Genomic DNA, 15,672 nt, shown 5'->3' with positions numbered 1-15,672 from the left:
ATAGGATCACATGAATTATATCAGCACATCCAGAGTTTATTATAAAACTATATGAGTCTTTTCTTTAAACGGCCTCAGCTTCCCTGAGCAGAATCAACACATCTGGTTTCTAACGAGGTCGAACCAGCCACTTAATTAGCGACACCTTTATCAATTACCTGCTGACCAATCAGGGAGAGGCACGCTCCAACCAGATGCCAAACAGCCTGTTTTTATGACCAGACCGGTTTGTGTGTGCCGCGCTCAAGGGCAAATCAACCTTGACCCAGTTACTGAGGGAGTGGGGAGCCACAGACGCCGCCCCCCCCCCCCCCCCTCTGGATTCACCAGCTGTCGTATGAGATACGGATTCATCACCTGCCGTTCCATGGCTTGTTTACTGACCTGAGGGCTATTATTACACTGGACCACCTGTAACACATGTATGGTTTTCCACTCGATTCCAAAACATAACAACTCCCCAAAATATGATAAAATCTAGATTTACACTGTCAAATAAAATAAAAAAAGCCATTGTTAGCATACCAATTCATTTACTCTAGCACAAGCAAGGACATCACTTTACTATTACAGCAGTCATTTTATCAGTATAAACTGCTGTAAAGTCTGAATTGACATATTTTTTTCTCATAGGAAAAGAAAATCAAAATGAACATCTGAATATAAACCAGTAGATTTTATACATTTCCAAGTCCAGAAACAAAGGAAGTTGGATAATCATTTCCAGGGTTAATTAAAAAAACCTTTGTGCTAACAACAAATATCTCTTAAGCATGAGTTCCAATAACTGGTACTTGAAAGGAAAAATGGTGAAGACTTAAATGTATCCACAGTCCTTAAAAGACAACAGGAACAAATCACAAAAACATCAAGCTTCTATCTGTTTTTGAAGCAGTTAAGGTAACATAGATCATGGAGGTCAGCTAGCTAGCTGGTTCAGTTATGTGTTGACTGTCAATATCAGTGGCACTGAATTAATGTAGGCCTTCATTTTTTAAAATCATTTGCCAAAGGAATACAATGTAGTTTGATCTTGTCCAAAGTGCCAGCTATTTGTCTCAAGTTAAACCTTTAGTATTTTAATCGATATGAAACCATGCAATACACAAGACCTTGTATCTCGATGCTACAGTAACTGTACAACTCTAGGATGATGACAAGCCTTACACACAGACACAAACATTAAAAAAAAAAAAAATACATGAATAGTACCAGTACTCACACTAACATCACAGAGAACCAAATAAGCTCAAAGTCGAATGTCATAACAGCCCAATAGAGTCTATGTGTTAAGATTTGGGTCACAGAGGATCAGAAATCCATGTTTTGCCGAGATATCAGAGAGTATACAGCATGGTGACATGTTTCCCTGCTTAGCCTCACCTCTTTTTGTGTAACCCACACACTGGATCAGAATAACTTGTTGGTATTTGGTCAGGGTAATGATGGTGTGCTCTGTGATAGAAGAAGATAGGAGTGCTGCGATAGAAAGGAAAATCTCTGAATCTGCCTCTATTGCTTTCTGAAGCCGCTTCCCTCCTCCTTTGGTCCCTCTCCCTCCCTCCCTCCCTCCCTCCCTCCTGTGCCTCGCTTGCTTCATCTCCATGTAATTCATCCCTCCTCTCCCTCTGCTCGCCCTATAATCAAGTCTTTTTCATGTTGTTTTGCGTGAGTGCCACGCGAATCTGTCCCCTGCTCCTCTTCCGTTCTTGTCTTCTTCACCTTCTCGCCTCCTTTTCATTCACTCTTTTCCTGTCTACCTCCAATGCAAGACTTGAGGAAATGTGCTCATGTCAAGAAGGCACCGCTATTTATGGTCAGTATGAATTCATAGTGCAGGCCTTTGTGTATCAGCCAGCACTGTGCTAATTTAATACATTACTTGATACACTCAGACCTAGAGTTGTCACGATACCAAAATGAGTAACCACGGTACTATACCAGACAAAGTATCACGGTTCCGGGTAATATCACGATACTGCAACCTTTTTTTATTATTATTATTTTTATGAACTGCAATGTATTTGTACAAGTTATAAATACTTATTAATTAGGCTACTTATAATGTTGTTTGGTGCATGATAAACATAATACTGGTGAAGTAGGAATTAGACTGAAACTAATATTTTTAAATAAGCAATAAAAAACAAATAAATGAAGTTTATATGGTTGAAAATAAATAACCATTCAGTCTCTTGCACATTAATTTATGTTTAACAAATAAAACAAAAAAAACAAAACAAATCCACTGTCGTTAAAAAAAAAAAAACTATTTGACAATAGCCTAATACTTCTTCTCCAACATAATAAATCATAGAGGACAAAATACAATGAACAGGAACTGATTCCCTGTGAAAACTATATTTTTATGCAATTTCTAGGTGCTTTTGGACATCCTTTAACTCTTTATTCCTCAGCCTGTACACGGAGCATATAGCCTGATATTAGCCAATGAGAAAATAAACAGAGCTAAATTAATTAAGTGCCACTGACGACGACACCGCGGCAGACTCGCCGCTCGCGCCCGGTGCTTCTGCCGTGGTCAGTGTGTTGTCTCGTGTTTGTGAAGCCGTGCGCGCGTCTGGGCGAGACACAACTTTAGCTCGTTGTTTGTTTTGAAGCGAGTTTCTATCGAAGCGGCCGGAGCTGTCTCAGCTGTCTTCATGGAGTCCGTTCTTGTCGGCATGAACCATGAACAGCCAATCAGATAACAGACAGGCGGACCCAGCGTGCGGAAACAGCCTATCATATCCCCGGACATCACCAGTAACAGGGAAACAGCCAATCATTCAGCAGCTGTGTAGTTAGGTTGCAGTGGATGCATGTGGGTTTTGTTTACAAGGGAGTGCGTGCAGTGAGAAGCCGGGAGGAGAGGAGAGGCGGCTGCTATGTAGCGGAAACTGGCGCCGTAGTAGTAATCCACGGTAGTACCGTCGTGTAGAATTTCTAGTATAGTAGGAACCGTTACGTTTTGGCACCGCGGGGCACCGTGGCTACCGTGGGTATCGTGCAACTCTGCTCAGACCATTACTTTGGGGTCACAGGACAAGAGTGATTGCGACAGACTCCATTTTTCTTCATTATGAAAATGTGACATCTTTCTGTGTATGAAAGCGACAGAGAATCTCCCCGGCTTTGATTCCTGCCATGTTATCAGTGACTCTGTACTGCAGCTTTGATGTAATTTTACAGTGCTAACACCCTGTTTTATCCATGAATAGACCTAATATCCAGATGGCGCCTCCTTTAGTGCCAGAAGTGTAGGTTTATTAGAAGAATGATCAGACTGTCGGGAGGCGAATGGATACACAGGCCCGGCCTCACACTGTAAATTAATGTCATAACGTCACCGTCGTATTGAAGAGCTGGAAATTTCGCAGGTAGAGACGACAAATTCAGTTGGATGCATTTTGACAGACATGTTTGTGGCTTGTTGCCATGCATCATCTTAACTCCGCATCCTGACATACATCAAGCGAGCAAAACGGCGACGAAATCTCGTTCGTCCTGATATGCAGCGTGACGATTTTGTCACGAGTGTATTTCATTGGTTCAGAATCCAAACCAATCAAATTATCGAGGGACGTAAACAAACTTCTGGCGCTATTTTGAGATTCCTGGCATTTACTGGTTGACATTTTTCACTTCTTGGAGTGTTTTTTTAGTTGTATTCCTCTCATATTCTCCTCGCTCTGATAACTTGCCTGTCAACAGAAAGCAGCGTGTACTTATCAACCAACAAGAATTGTTTAGGGGCGGGACACCGCCGCGAAATGTCGTCCAGATAGAGACAGAGCGAGCAATTTTTTCAGGGTTGAGCAACATCGCTGGAGGGAGCATTATCACTTGCGGCATGTCAGGACAGGCTGATTGAAAAGTACACATTCTAATCACTTTTCTTCGCTCGCTCGCTGTCGCGTCGCTCTATGTCAGTGTGCAGAACAGGGCCGTTGTATAGGGGAGAAAGATGATGATAATTCCAGGGGCCCAGTGCCCAGTAGGGCCCAGAAAAAAACCCAGTAGTCTAATCTTTGTATGACTGAATTATTCTGCATAAGACCCTGACTAGTACTCATAGTAATGCTGCATTAGCATCAAAACAAAGTAGGCTAAATAAAAAATGATAATACATACGTAGTCTAAGAAAAAAAGTAGAAAAGTCAGGGGGCAGTGGCCCACTTTGGTATTCTTTCAGGGGGCCCAGAATTCCTAGCAACGGTCCTGTGCAGACCATCCTTCACAGATGTTCAACAGGAGAGCTGCAAATATCCCTGCTGTCTTGGAGCACAAGCAGGAGGAAAGTAGGAGGGAGGGGAGGTTTGGGCCGTTGAAGTTTGCCAAACACATATGACATTTCTTCTTGATAAGGAAAGCAAACAACGAGGCAGCGAGTAGAAAGGTGAGAAAGACAGCGAGGAGGGGAAATGCATCAGCGTTTGTCAGCGCAGGTTGAAGTCCAGAAGTCAGGTGGGCAGATTGGACAGACGCTGCAGGAACACACAGCCGAGGTAATGATAAAGTGGGTTCGATGAGACATCATCTCGCTGCTCAACAGGACGCTGTGAGGAGCATGTTGCATGTCAGTGGTGAGTCACTGACATTGTCCTACGCATACAGTAGGACTGTAACTCAAAGTTTGGATGAATCTCTTTTTTCTGAGCATGACATTGTATTATTTGAGAGAAGAGGCAACAGTCTTCTACCACATCACATGGTTCAACTCAACAGATTGCATTTACTCATAGACATGAGTGTCTGCTTACTCATTCACTCCGCCTTTCATCATAGACACCTGATAGTCAGAGCAGTAGACTAAAAAGAAATTTAAAGGGATACGCCAACATTTTTTTCCCCGTGTCTTGCCTCACTCCCGAGTCCATGACAAGCAGATAGACACCATCCTTTCGACTGTGCGTGCAGTAACAAGGAAGAGCCCGTATCGCCCGTAATTAGCTTAGCTCAAACGCTGGAAGTGTATAGGTAATGTTAGCCTGCCTCCACCTAAAGTCATCAGAGAAACTCTTCAGCAACTCTAAATGCCGGTAACGGGACGAGATCGGTCAAAACGGAGGGTTCAAGCAAAGACGGTTTATTTTGGTTCAAGCTAGCTACATCGAGGGTAGGTTAGCTTCCTATTTCAAAGTAAAAGCACAAATCGTCATGGTTTTCTGTATGTAAAGGGAAACAGGTGTTTTATTTTGTGAAAGTAACTGGAAGTGCGTTGGTCACAACAGCTAGCTTGAGTAGCGCCGAATTCGTCCGAACAAAATTGTAAACAGCTGGTATTTCGACAAATTAATGACACCCTGCTGATCTAAACGGCTACTTTCTCACCTAAAAATGTTTGAAATGTTGATTAAGTGATAAATTTTCAGAGTTTAGAGCTAAAATAAAATCATCTGACTGCTGATTTCTGCTCGGGTAGGAGGCAGGCTAACACTACCTATGCACTTCCAGCGTTTGAGCTAAGCTAATTACGGGCGATACTGCTCTATCTCCCTTGTTACTGCACGCACAGTCGAAAGGATGGTGTCTATCTGCTGGTCATGTACTCGGGAGTGAGGCAAGACTCGGAATTTTTTTTTTGCCGTATCCTTTTAAGCCAATGACTACAAAATAACTAAGAATCAAGGCTATCAAGCATGTCTTTGTGGGTTTAATTCAAATATAACATCAAATGCACTCACAATTACAGATATCAGTGGTCCCTGCCAGGTAAGAGCCCCCAAATGAGAGCAATCCAGTCTCTTAGTTTATACTAGAGGAAACAAGAGGTAGTGCCCACCCCAGCTGACAATGGGTGATTTCAGGCTGCACTGGCAGGTAGTTGTAAAGCCTCAGGAGTAAAAGAAGATACTGAGGGTTGTAAATGTTCAGGAGTAAAAGCAGATATGTGGGGTAGGAAGGCAGATAACTCACTCACCACTTTAATGAGCTTTTTAAAGGGGTTAAATGAGGTTACATGAGAGCACACGCATGATTTCCATTACAAGAAGAACGGCTACAAAAACAAACACATTAAACTTTTCCATGACAGCAATCGTTTAAAAATCATCATGATTTTCCCTCATCGGTGGCACAAATGTAATTCTCACATTCATAAGATTTATTGCATCGTAAGTTTAGCAGAAAATTGCAGACCAAAGGGAACAACAGCAAATTATCTGTGTGCAAAATGCCACAAACGCTGACAAATTACATGTTAAATAGACCAGAATTATGCCTTCAGTGGCCCATAATCCCATACTCTGTACTTTTAAATGTACACACTGTGGCAGTGCGGGAATGAATTGTACAGAAATGCTCGTCAGATGGTCGAACAGCATGTGAGAAACCAGCCTTCCCTCTCTGCGTTTAAATTGGACCGGCTGTGTCTGAAAGTCTTTGAAACTTTCTAACAATCCAAACAAACACACCCACCTCAGGCAGAGATGGTCCAGGTGTATGGAGGTGTGAAAGTAGGCAGGTTTCGAGCCTCTCTCTTTTTATTTACTGACATTTTCTTTTTGAACAACCGAATGTTCAGAAGAGACCAAAAGCAAAATCCTCATTTGAGTGAGGAAGATTTCACCGTGCCTTTGTGTGTAGCCATTCAAAGCAGCCACGCTCTGACTGCACATTAGAATTGCTGATTTGATTTGGCCATTTATATTTTATTATGATATAAAGAAAAAGGTCTTCAACTAAAAAATGTTATGTATTTTAACTTAGCACTGAGTTGCATATGTAAGATTGAATTAAAGAGTGAAGAATATTGAAACTGCACCTGAAAAATACAACTCTTGTGACATGCCTTTTCAACCGTTTGTGTTTGATTGAACTTTCTATCAAATGTGTATCTTTGCCTCCCATGAGGCCCCTGTAGAGCCCTAGAGGCAAGATAAGGTGTACGTCCCGTCTTGACAGTAATTTGAGTTTAAGCTCAAGATTCATACCATATATCAGTCTGTCACACTTCCATCCTTCCTGTCACTCGCTGCTACACTATCTAATATAGCAGCAATGCCACAAAATTAATCTTTAAAAAGATTTCTGATGTGGCAACCCCTGACAGATTTGGAGGAGAGCCTGTGGAGAGAGAACTGTCACCACGTTGCAAACACACACGCGTGCACTTCTTTCTTGCATGTTTGCATCTACTCTCTCGCACACAGTCTGAAGACAGCTAACTGTCAGTAGTCCACTGTGTCATATAAAAGATGCAGCCACCCTCTGGGCCTCAGATGACACACAGATACAGACACACCGGATGCACACATACGCTGCACTCAGCTGTCACTCATCGACGGAGGAGGCGGGGTGGTGTGTGTGGGAGGGATATCCCGCATGCATTTTTGCATATAGTATGTGTGAAAGTGTGTGTCTGGCAGTGTGCGAGTTTGCGTGTGTGTTTGCTCTGCTCGTAGTTTGGAGAAGCTGTCATTCATTATTTCAGTCACAAGAAAACATTGGGGACATACGCGTGCATACAGTATGTGCATGCTGAATCTAGACAGACAGACACTCAAAACAGTGCCATTTAGAATCCCATCTGTCAGGGCATCTATTCTCTGTCCGCAAACACACAATGGAGCCATGACAGAGGGCGAAAGGAGCGACCGCAGGGGAAGCGGTGGAATGAAAAAGATAGAGAGGAGAAAAGGGGGGAGAAACAAACGAATACCGAAAGATTGGATGTAGAAAAGAGAGGCATCAGAGGCGGACAGAGCGACTGAGAGGTTTCGACAGGCGACGGCACGACAGGAGCTACAGAAGATGACGTGCGATGAGATGAAGCCACATGTGGATCAGTGTGGCTTTCAAGAGAGGAAAGACAGAAGAGAGGGGACACGGGGGGAAAGAAGAAGTGGAAAAAGAGAAAGTTAGAGGAACAGAAGCTCAGAAGACGCCTGGATCACTTATGTAAGAGAGAGAGAGGGAGAGAAAGCATGTCCCTTTTGTCTACATTTCAAATCAACATCAATAGACGCTGTTGTCAGTGCAAGGCAAGCTTTTTACTGCAGGATAAATTGTTGAACAAAAGTGACAGTAAATCAAACTGCAAACCAGCAAATTCATCCCCGAAGAAAGTAAGAAAAACAGATTGCCTAGGCCAGTTTGAATACTAATAGTCACTTAATTTTACTTCCCTCAGTATTCGTTCACCACCGATTGAGGTGATGAATGAGAGGATCCCTCACTTTTAATCATAGACATTCTAGTTAAAACCTCCACGCCCGTTTCTCTGAGTTAATGCATCAACTCTGACTGTGTTTGATCAATGGATGCATTTGTAGAAATCATGGCATGAAATTGGCTTTTTTTTCATCAGCATGTCTCTAGTGGGATAATCTCACCATCCAATTTTATCATTTGAGCCCTGAGCTATTATTACTGGTGATTCGTTTTGATTATTCATTGTTGCTCTATAGTTTTCACGGTGCGGTGACAAGAGTTAGTTTTGACTCGTTCAAATAGAACGAGCTGACTGAACAGAGAGCGGCTTTATGCGGCAGCAGATTTGATTGACACGACGGTCAAAGTCAAACTTGCTCCAGGGTTGGATGGTGGCGGCCGGGTATTAATTTCAAACCTTGATTGTAATGGATTTAGCCTGACTGTGATATCAGTACAGTATACATGCTAGAGGAAACAAGAAAACTGCTTTTAAAACCTGTTTTATTTGCACTGAAGTTTTTGTCTAATGAGCTGAGGAAGAAAAGGGTTTAAAGAAGTCTGCTTTGATTGAAACATGAAAGGATAATTCTGGATTATTATGTCTGGGGTCTTATTTTGTAATCATTGGTGTTGGTCATGATGAGGTGGTACTCAATGAAATAATTGATTTTTTTTTCAGAGGATAATGGCCTCACTATCTCAGTCCAGTCAGGTGCAAGACTCACAAGAACATGCAGTGGATTTTTACAAAAGATGATTTTACTGTTTGTATTATTTACTTATTCTATCTTTGTTATTTTTCCTTGTCTGGTTTTGGATTTTATTAAAATCTCTATGATCTCTGACAGCACACGGTTCTTGCCTTGTAGGACGTCCTCAGAGAAACCCAGCAGGGCCTACAACGAACAAAGACTCGGTCACAGTGGAGATGGAAAAACTCCCACTGGCGTTATTTGTGTGCAGATATTCTTTTATTTTCCATTAATTGTTCATGCAAACCAGCTCGGATTTCCGAGTCCTGATTTATTGGGTAAGGTGTGGCCACAGGGTTTACAAAAAGCCAATTAACCCCATTGAAAGCTTGAATTAAAAACCCCCTCCTCTTCTTTGTGCAATTGTGGATCCCATCTGGAGGAGGCACTTTAATTGCCCTCCTCAGTGTGAAAGATTGAAGGGGTTAAAATGGTTATGTTGAGGCATTTGCTTAGAATTGGTAATGGGTTTGTTATAGAGTTAAGGTCAGGGTTAGGATCTGGACTTCATCTCTATGCACCACCCATCCCATAGCACATACACACACACATACATACAAACAATTCCCTAAAAATGCTTTAGGCATTATGGGTTAAGGCCTCATCTAACACCCATGGGAAATCACAGCAAAACAATGTAGGGAGATGCACCGTGACTGATGATATTGGTGTGAAATAACACAGGCAGAGTGACATAGTGAGAGAGAGAGCACAGAGAGGTAAAATAATAGAAAAGGAGATGAAGCCACAGATAGAGATGGAGGTTTAGTTAAATAGAGTGAAAAATTGACTTTAGAGAGAATAGAGCTAATATTGTCTTCCCTGATTTTCTGCCATTTAGTTTGATGATCTGCTGAATTTGTGGCTGCCCACTGGACGTCTGAATGTCTGGCTGATGTTAAATGTAGAGTTAGGGTTAGGGCCTGTCAGCATGTCACTCAGTGTTTTATATGCTGTCTGTGTGTGTGTGTATGTGTCATTAAATGACTGATGGAGCTTGAATTATATGTTTAATCAATTTTTTAAAAGTGTTAGATTGTTGGTTTCTGTGTATGTGCGTGTGTGCGTGTCCACAGAGCAGATGCTGAAGCAGTCATGGGGAAAAACCAGCACTCCCTTCCTTATGCCAACATCCATCTATCCACCCATCGATTTCAGTCTGTCAAAATTGACTTGGAAAAAAACGAGTTTTATAAATGTCATATCTGCTCTAATCAGATTTAGACGCCCATTTTTCTTAACTTGCAAGGCTTCAGAGTTTAGTTTTGTAGGTGTTTTCTTCTCAGACTGTCTGTGCATTGTTTAAACCATCACATTAGTGTCGAATCTAGTACCAGGTAGCATCAAAGTGGCATTGTTCCCCTCTTGACCAGACCTTCAGAGGAAAGGCTGTTTCTGAGTGGTCTTTTCCCTCTCCATCCTTCTACATCTCATGGGAGTTGAAGACAAAGGAAAATATAGAGGTGGGAAATTGAGGGGAAATCGAGAGAGAGAGAGAGAGAGAGAGAGAAGAAGGCGGAGGCAGAATGAGAGGGAGGGATATAGAGAAAGGCAGAGGAAAAACAGATGTGGTTCACTGAAGCGGCACTAGCCCACAGTCAGAGACAAAGACCTGAGAGCGTGAGTGCATGATCCTCAACTAGCACTCTGGAAATGTGGACTCTGTGTGTGTCTGATAGAGAGAGACAGAGAGAGGTATTACAAGAGAGGTTAGAGATGCAATGAAAGGGGTGGAGAAATTTGGAGACTTGAGAAATAGTCAAAAATTAGAGAAACAAGTTATTAGGTCTCAAGCCAAACAGACCAGTAATCACCAGGCAGATTAATATCTCAATGACAATCTATATTTATCAAAATAGTTTTGAAGCCACGGATTCATCATGCTGGTGGATTAGTTGCTGTGATTGTAGACAAATTCCATCATTAAAAATCGATACATCAATAGACACGACTGCAATTTAATTGTTTTGTATTCCAGTGGTGTGTATGGAGTAATTTGAGTTTGCTTTCAAATCCTTTGTGCAGGATGTTTTGGATTATTTGTTATTATAAAAGCATTATCTCTCAAACACTTCTGCTATATTTTTTCAGAATAATGGGCTTAATTTCTAATATGTTTTTTTTAATATCACATTTTCTCCATCTGTGCAGGAGAAGGTTTGTTGTGGTGGTTCACTGCAGCCGGATGAATAGAAAGAAGATGAAAGTTTTCTTTTTATTACCAGTCTATTTTACAGACCCTGTAACCTCAATAAACTCGTGCACTGGCGCAGGATCTTCAGACACTATGTAATGGAATAGGAAAACATAAAGGTCCACCTTGCTGTTCTCAGTCTCCTTTGTTGTTAGATTGGGTGGTTTTTATATTGATGTTGAAAAGTGTAACCACAAAGACAATATGACATTGACATTCACATTGATGATGCTTCAGTGCAGGTACAATGGAGTTAGGGGAGACAATTATCTGAGATTAGCATACAGACTGAAAATCAGCTAGCTTGGATGTGTCCAACCTAGTTTGTTTTTTTTAAAACCTAAACTAGAAAGCTCACTAATTATAATACACAAAATGTTACACTTTGGACAATTTAAACAGGCAACAGTGTTACTGAGTTTAAGAGGTGCTAGCAGGCAGATTTTGTTAACTTCGGACAACAGCTAACGTCATTTATGCTAACAGCCTCTTGGCTAATAGCTTCATATTAATCATAAAGATTTGAGATTGGGCTCCAGCCTCTCATCTTACTCTTTCTTTCTAATAAGTCAAACTATTTCTTCAAAGCAGGCTTATTGAGTCTGACTAGCAAAATTAGCAAGTGTTAAACATCTTTTAGCAGAGACAACGCTCACTTTTTCTACTTTCTAGAACTTTTCTCTGAAAAAATTGCACATATTTTGTTGTCAAACTCTTTGAAGCCTCATTATGCAGGATTTGTGGTACTGGTACTCTGGGTGAGAAGAGTGACTGTCTGCTACCGTGTCCCCACAGCAGCCTACGTGAATTTGTTGCTCGGGACATAGTGCCGCCAACATTACCGCTGCCGTTGCTGGTACCGGCTGTACCATCACCATTGATGCCGTCGCCATCGTCATTGACTGTGTCGGTGCCATGTTGTTGCCATGCCGTCTCCATCGGTACTGTTGCCAGTACCGGTGCTGAGAAAAGCTCCAGTGAGCTCTGGGAGGGGAGGGGAGGCTGGCTGGCCATGCGGCCCAGTACAGGGCGCTCATGTGTGTGTTAGTGAGAGGAGAAGGGAGACCAGGTTTGAGCTCGGTCTCTAGTGGAACTGCGGTGTACCAGGACCAGCGTGGCGCTGTGTTACTGAGTGCAGTTGCAGACGGCGTGACCTCGCTCAGGCGGCAGTGGCAGCACGATTCATCCTATTTACCGATTTTCTACCACTTAAATGAGTTTAGAAACATTATTTTAAGGTCCAAAAACTACATAGTGTTGCTTTAAATTGTTCCAAACTAAGCCCTTTATATATTCATTAGTGCTGCTTGATATTTTTCTCAAGTTGAGTTAAGTTGCAGCTTCTGTTGTTCCCACAATCTAAAAGTAGTCAATGCTTTGTCTAGCAGTAACTAGTAGCTGGGCGGAGATCAGACACATTCCTCTTGGTGTTCTGTCCCTTTTGTGGTGTTCAGAAAGCGTGAGAATATTAGTAGCAGCATTAGTCGCATTACATCCTGCTTGGTCTTGGATGACATTTTGCCAAATTCAGCTTTTCACTGATAATTACTTTTGTGTTTATGTGTGTGTGTGCTTGAGAGGCTCATTAGTAAAGTACTGATACAGACTGTACTGAAATAATTATCATGCCAACCCAACCCCATTTCTCTCTCTCTTTCACTATCCCAACAGTGAGAAATAAGAGTGAGGGGAGTGGAAGACAGAGAAACAAAAGCAAGAAGAGAGGTGAAGGAAAGAGAGCAGAAGAGGGAGAGGGAGAACGATTTGGAGTAAGGCAGTGACAGTAAGAGACAAACGGAGGGAGAGTGATGGTTGAGAGGGGGCAAGAGAGAAATTTAGAGAGATTTTACTCATTAAAAAGAGGAGCACAACAAGGAGAGATGGCATTAATCAGAGCTCTGCGCTAATGAGGCATTTACTCATTACACTGAAATAGAGAGGGGCCAAGGAAGAAAAAGAGGGGAGAAAAAGGGGAGGGGGTAGAGAGAGTGGTAAGAGAGACCTCAATATGAATGAACAGAGAGAGGAACATGAGCAGTTTGGAGACAGTTGACAGAGTCGAGTGCGGATGTTGGGGGAGAATAAGTGGGGCAGATAAAGTGGAATAGTGTAGAAACATTTGGAATCAGGTGTTGATGGAAGAGCAGAGTCTATTTAAAGCTCGGCTTAAAGCTCTATTTGGGTTCTTCGCCACAATAAGTTACTTTAAATACTGACGGTGTGCTTCCTGTTGGAAATAAATGAGCTTCCCTACCCTTATTGGGGTTATTTGCCTATCTGTTCCAGCAAACTGTAGCTGTTAAAGGCCACAGTCCCTTTGAAAATATACTTTCTTTAACATTTACAGTTTGACTGCCATTTGAGTGAAATTACCATATGGCTTTCTAAGAAAAAAAAACGAATATAATTTGAACAAAAACAACAAAATCAAAGGCTTTTACATCTGTTGTGGTATCTTTGGAAAAAGATATATCACCTCTGAGAAAATTAGCAAATGAGGTGAAAGTTATTTTGCATTCAGCCTGCTTTTAAAGAGCTTTTCATTTGACTAATGGCGCAAGCAGCAAGTGCCAACATGTGTGTGTTTGCATTTGTGTCTGTGTGTGTCAGGGCGGTTTGCGTGGCCCTCTGATGAATGATCTACGTCGCTCCTCGCTAAGTGGAGTCGTTAATATGTGCATTATTTAAACCGAGACGACTATGGCAACTGATTTATCGTGCATCTTTCAGGCTCTTAGAAGGAAGGGGATCGAAGAGGAACCACAGCAGACACTCTGCATTGTGACTGCAGGGGCCACTGCTGCTGTATGTGGTCTCTGTGCTGCTGTGAAGCAGAACTGAAACAGTGGGGAGCAGAGCATGTTTATTTATTTACTGGTTGTCAGTTGTGCTATTCTTAAGCTGTAATATTAATTTGTCCCTGAGAGCAATGGGGCTGGTTTTTGCTGTGGTGGACAACCAGAGCAATTCAAGAGAAGAGCTGGAGTCTATGGAGAGCTGAGTATGAATCAGCGGATCACCAGCGTTATTACCATCATCAATTTCTAAACTGAATTTCATATCAATCCATCCAGTAGCCTAGTTAGTGGAGAATTGTTACACCATGAGCTGGACATATTAGCCATTTGTCAGCATTAGAGAAAGTCAGTGGGTTAACAAAGAATAAGATTCGTCCTCTGGGAACGGTGACTTATTTGACAGAATTTCAAAGGGAATCCGCTCAGTATTCGCCGAGATATTTCAACCTCAATATCCAAAGAGGTATACGCTAACAGACTTGCCAGCGTGGTTGTGAACCCTTTAACAATGTTGCCTCTTGGTTTTAAGGTCTCTCTGTTCTGAGGTTGCCCTGTTCAAGGAGAAATAAATCAGGAGAACAAATCATAACTGTGTTGCCTTAAACAACCTCAAGTAACAATAACTTTTTATTTACTGACCCTGCCTTGACACCACAATACAAAGCCCTCCATCTCTCAGGCTCGAGGCATCATACCACAGTTTTTGCTGCATTAAGAAACACCAAGTCAAAACGAAGCCTCCCTCGAGCTCCTCTTCTTTTTTTTTGTTGCACTCTGTCTTTCTCTCTCTAGCCACCGCCCAAAGTTCTTCTCCCTCTCTGTTATTGTCCTCATCATTACCCTGCGTGTGTACGGTTCTGATCTAATCTGAGAGATCCCAGATCATCAGAATGAGACATCTGGGATTTATTTTTAGCCCTAGCCAAACCCTCACCCCTCTATCTATCTATCTATCTATCTATCTATCTATCTATCTATCTATCTATCTATCTATCTATCTATCTATCTATCTATCTATCTATCTATCTATCTATCTATCTATCTATCTATCTATCTATCTATCTATCTATCTATCTATCTATCTATCTATCTATCTATCTATCTATCTATCTATCTATCTATCAGACAAACAGTTGGGCTCTAATTAAAACTTTGTTAGAGCCTGCCCTGACATTCAGCCTGCCTCTGCCTTGTTCTTGATCTGTCTTCTGTCAGAGGATGTAATTCAACTCACTTTCTGTCTGTCTGTCTCTCTCTCTGCTTTGCCAGGACTCTGACCTTGTGCTGACTTTCAACCTGTCCATGCATCGCTCCTGGTGGATGGAGAATGGCCCGGGGTGCAGGGTGACACCCATCACCCCTCCCCCTTCCTGGGCACCCGAGGACCACCGATATATATCTATATCTGGCTGTCTGATGGATTTTCAGTTCATAGAGGTGGCTCACTCCTCGCTGCAGATACTCCTGGCTGTAAGTACTTGAGCTAAATAAGTACTGTCTAGTATGCACTGTAATTTCAAACTGGAGCACCTGAGTGTAGTAGATATGCTGCTCTGGGTTTATGGCTTTAAATGTCCTTCTGACTAATATTAATACCTGTTGCTGCTACTGTAGATATGAAACAGGTCTAAAACACATATTTGTTGTGAAAGAATTACAAAAACAGAAAGAACTTTTTTGCTTTTTATCCATCCATCCATTCAACAAAAGCACAACTACAGTGTGTGCCTCTTGAACACAGTGTAAATAGCTCTGTCCTTGCACCAAGACT

The 15,672-nt window shown here is 42.0% G+C and overlaps 1 protein-coding gene across 2 annotated transcripts in view; it reads left to right on the top strand.

Moving 5' to 3' along the window:
- nkain2 (sodium/potassium transporting ATPase interacting 2) overlaps positions 1-15,672 on the top strand; it is a 117,720-nt gene that overhangs the window by 68,560 nt on the left and 33,488 nt on the right. For both annotated transcript variants that reach the window (XM_085770255.1, XM_085770256.1), the window contains one exon: positions 15,171-15,371. In XM_085770255.1, the coding sequence (XP_085626381.1) occupies positions 15,171-15,371 (201 nt within the window). The remainder of the gene's footprint in view (positions 1-15,170; positions 15,372-15,672) is intronic.

The sequence above is a fragment of the Trachurus japonicus genome, chromosome 24, assembly GCF_045865225.1.
Source record: "Trachurus japonicus isolate A0001 chromosome 24, Traja_1.0".
In the NCBI taxonomy this organism is placed as follows: Eukaryota; Metazoa; Chordata; class Actinopteri; order Carangiformes; family Carangidae; genus Trachurus; species Trachurus japonicus.
This window is presented reverse-complemented; position numbering and strand designations above follow the sequence as displayed.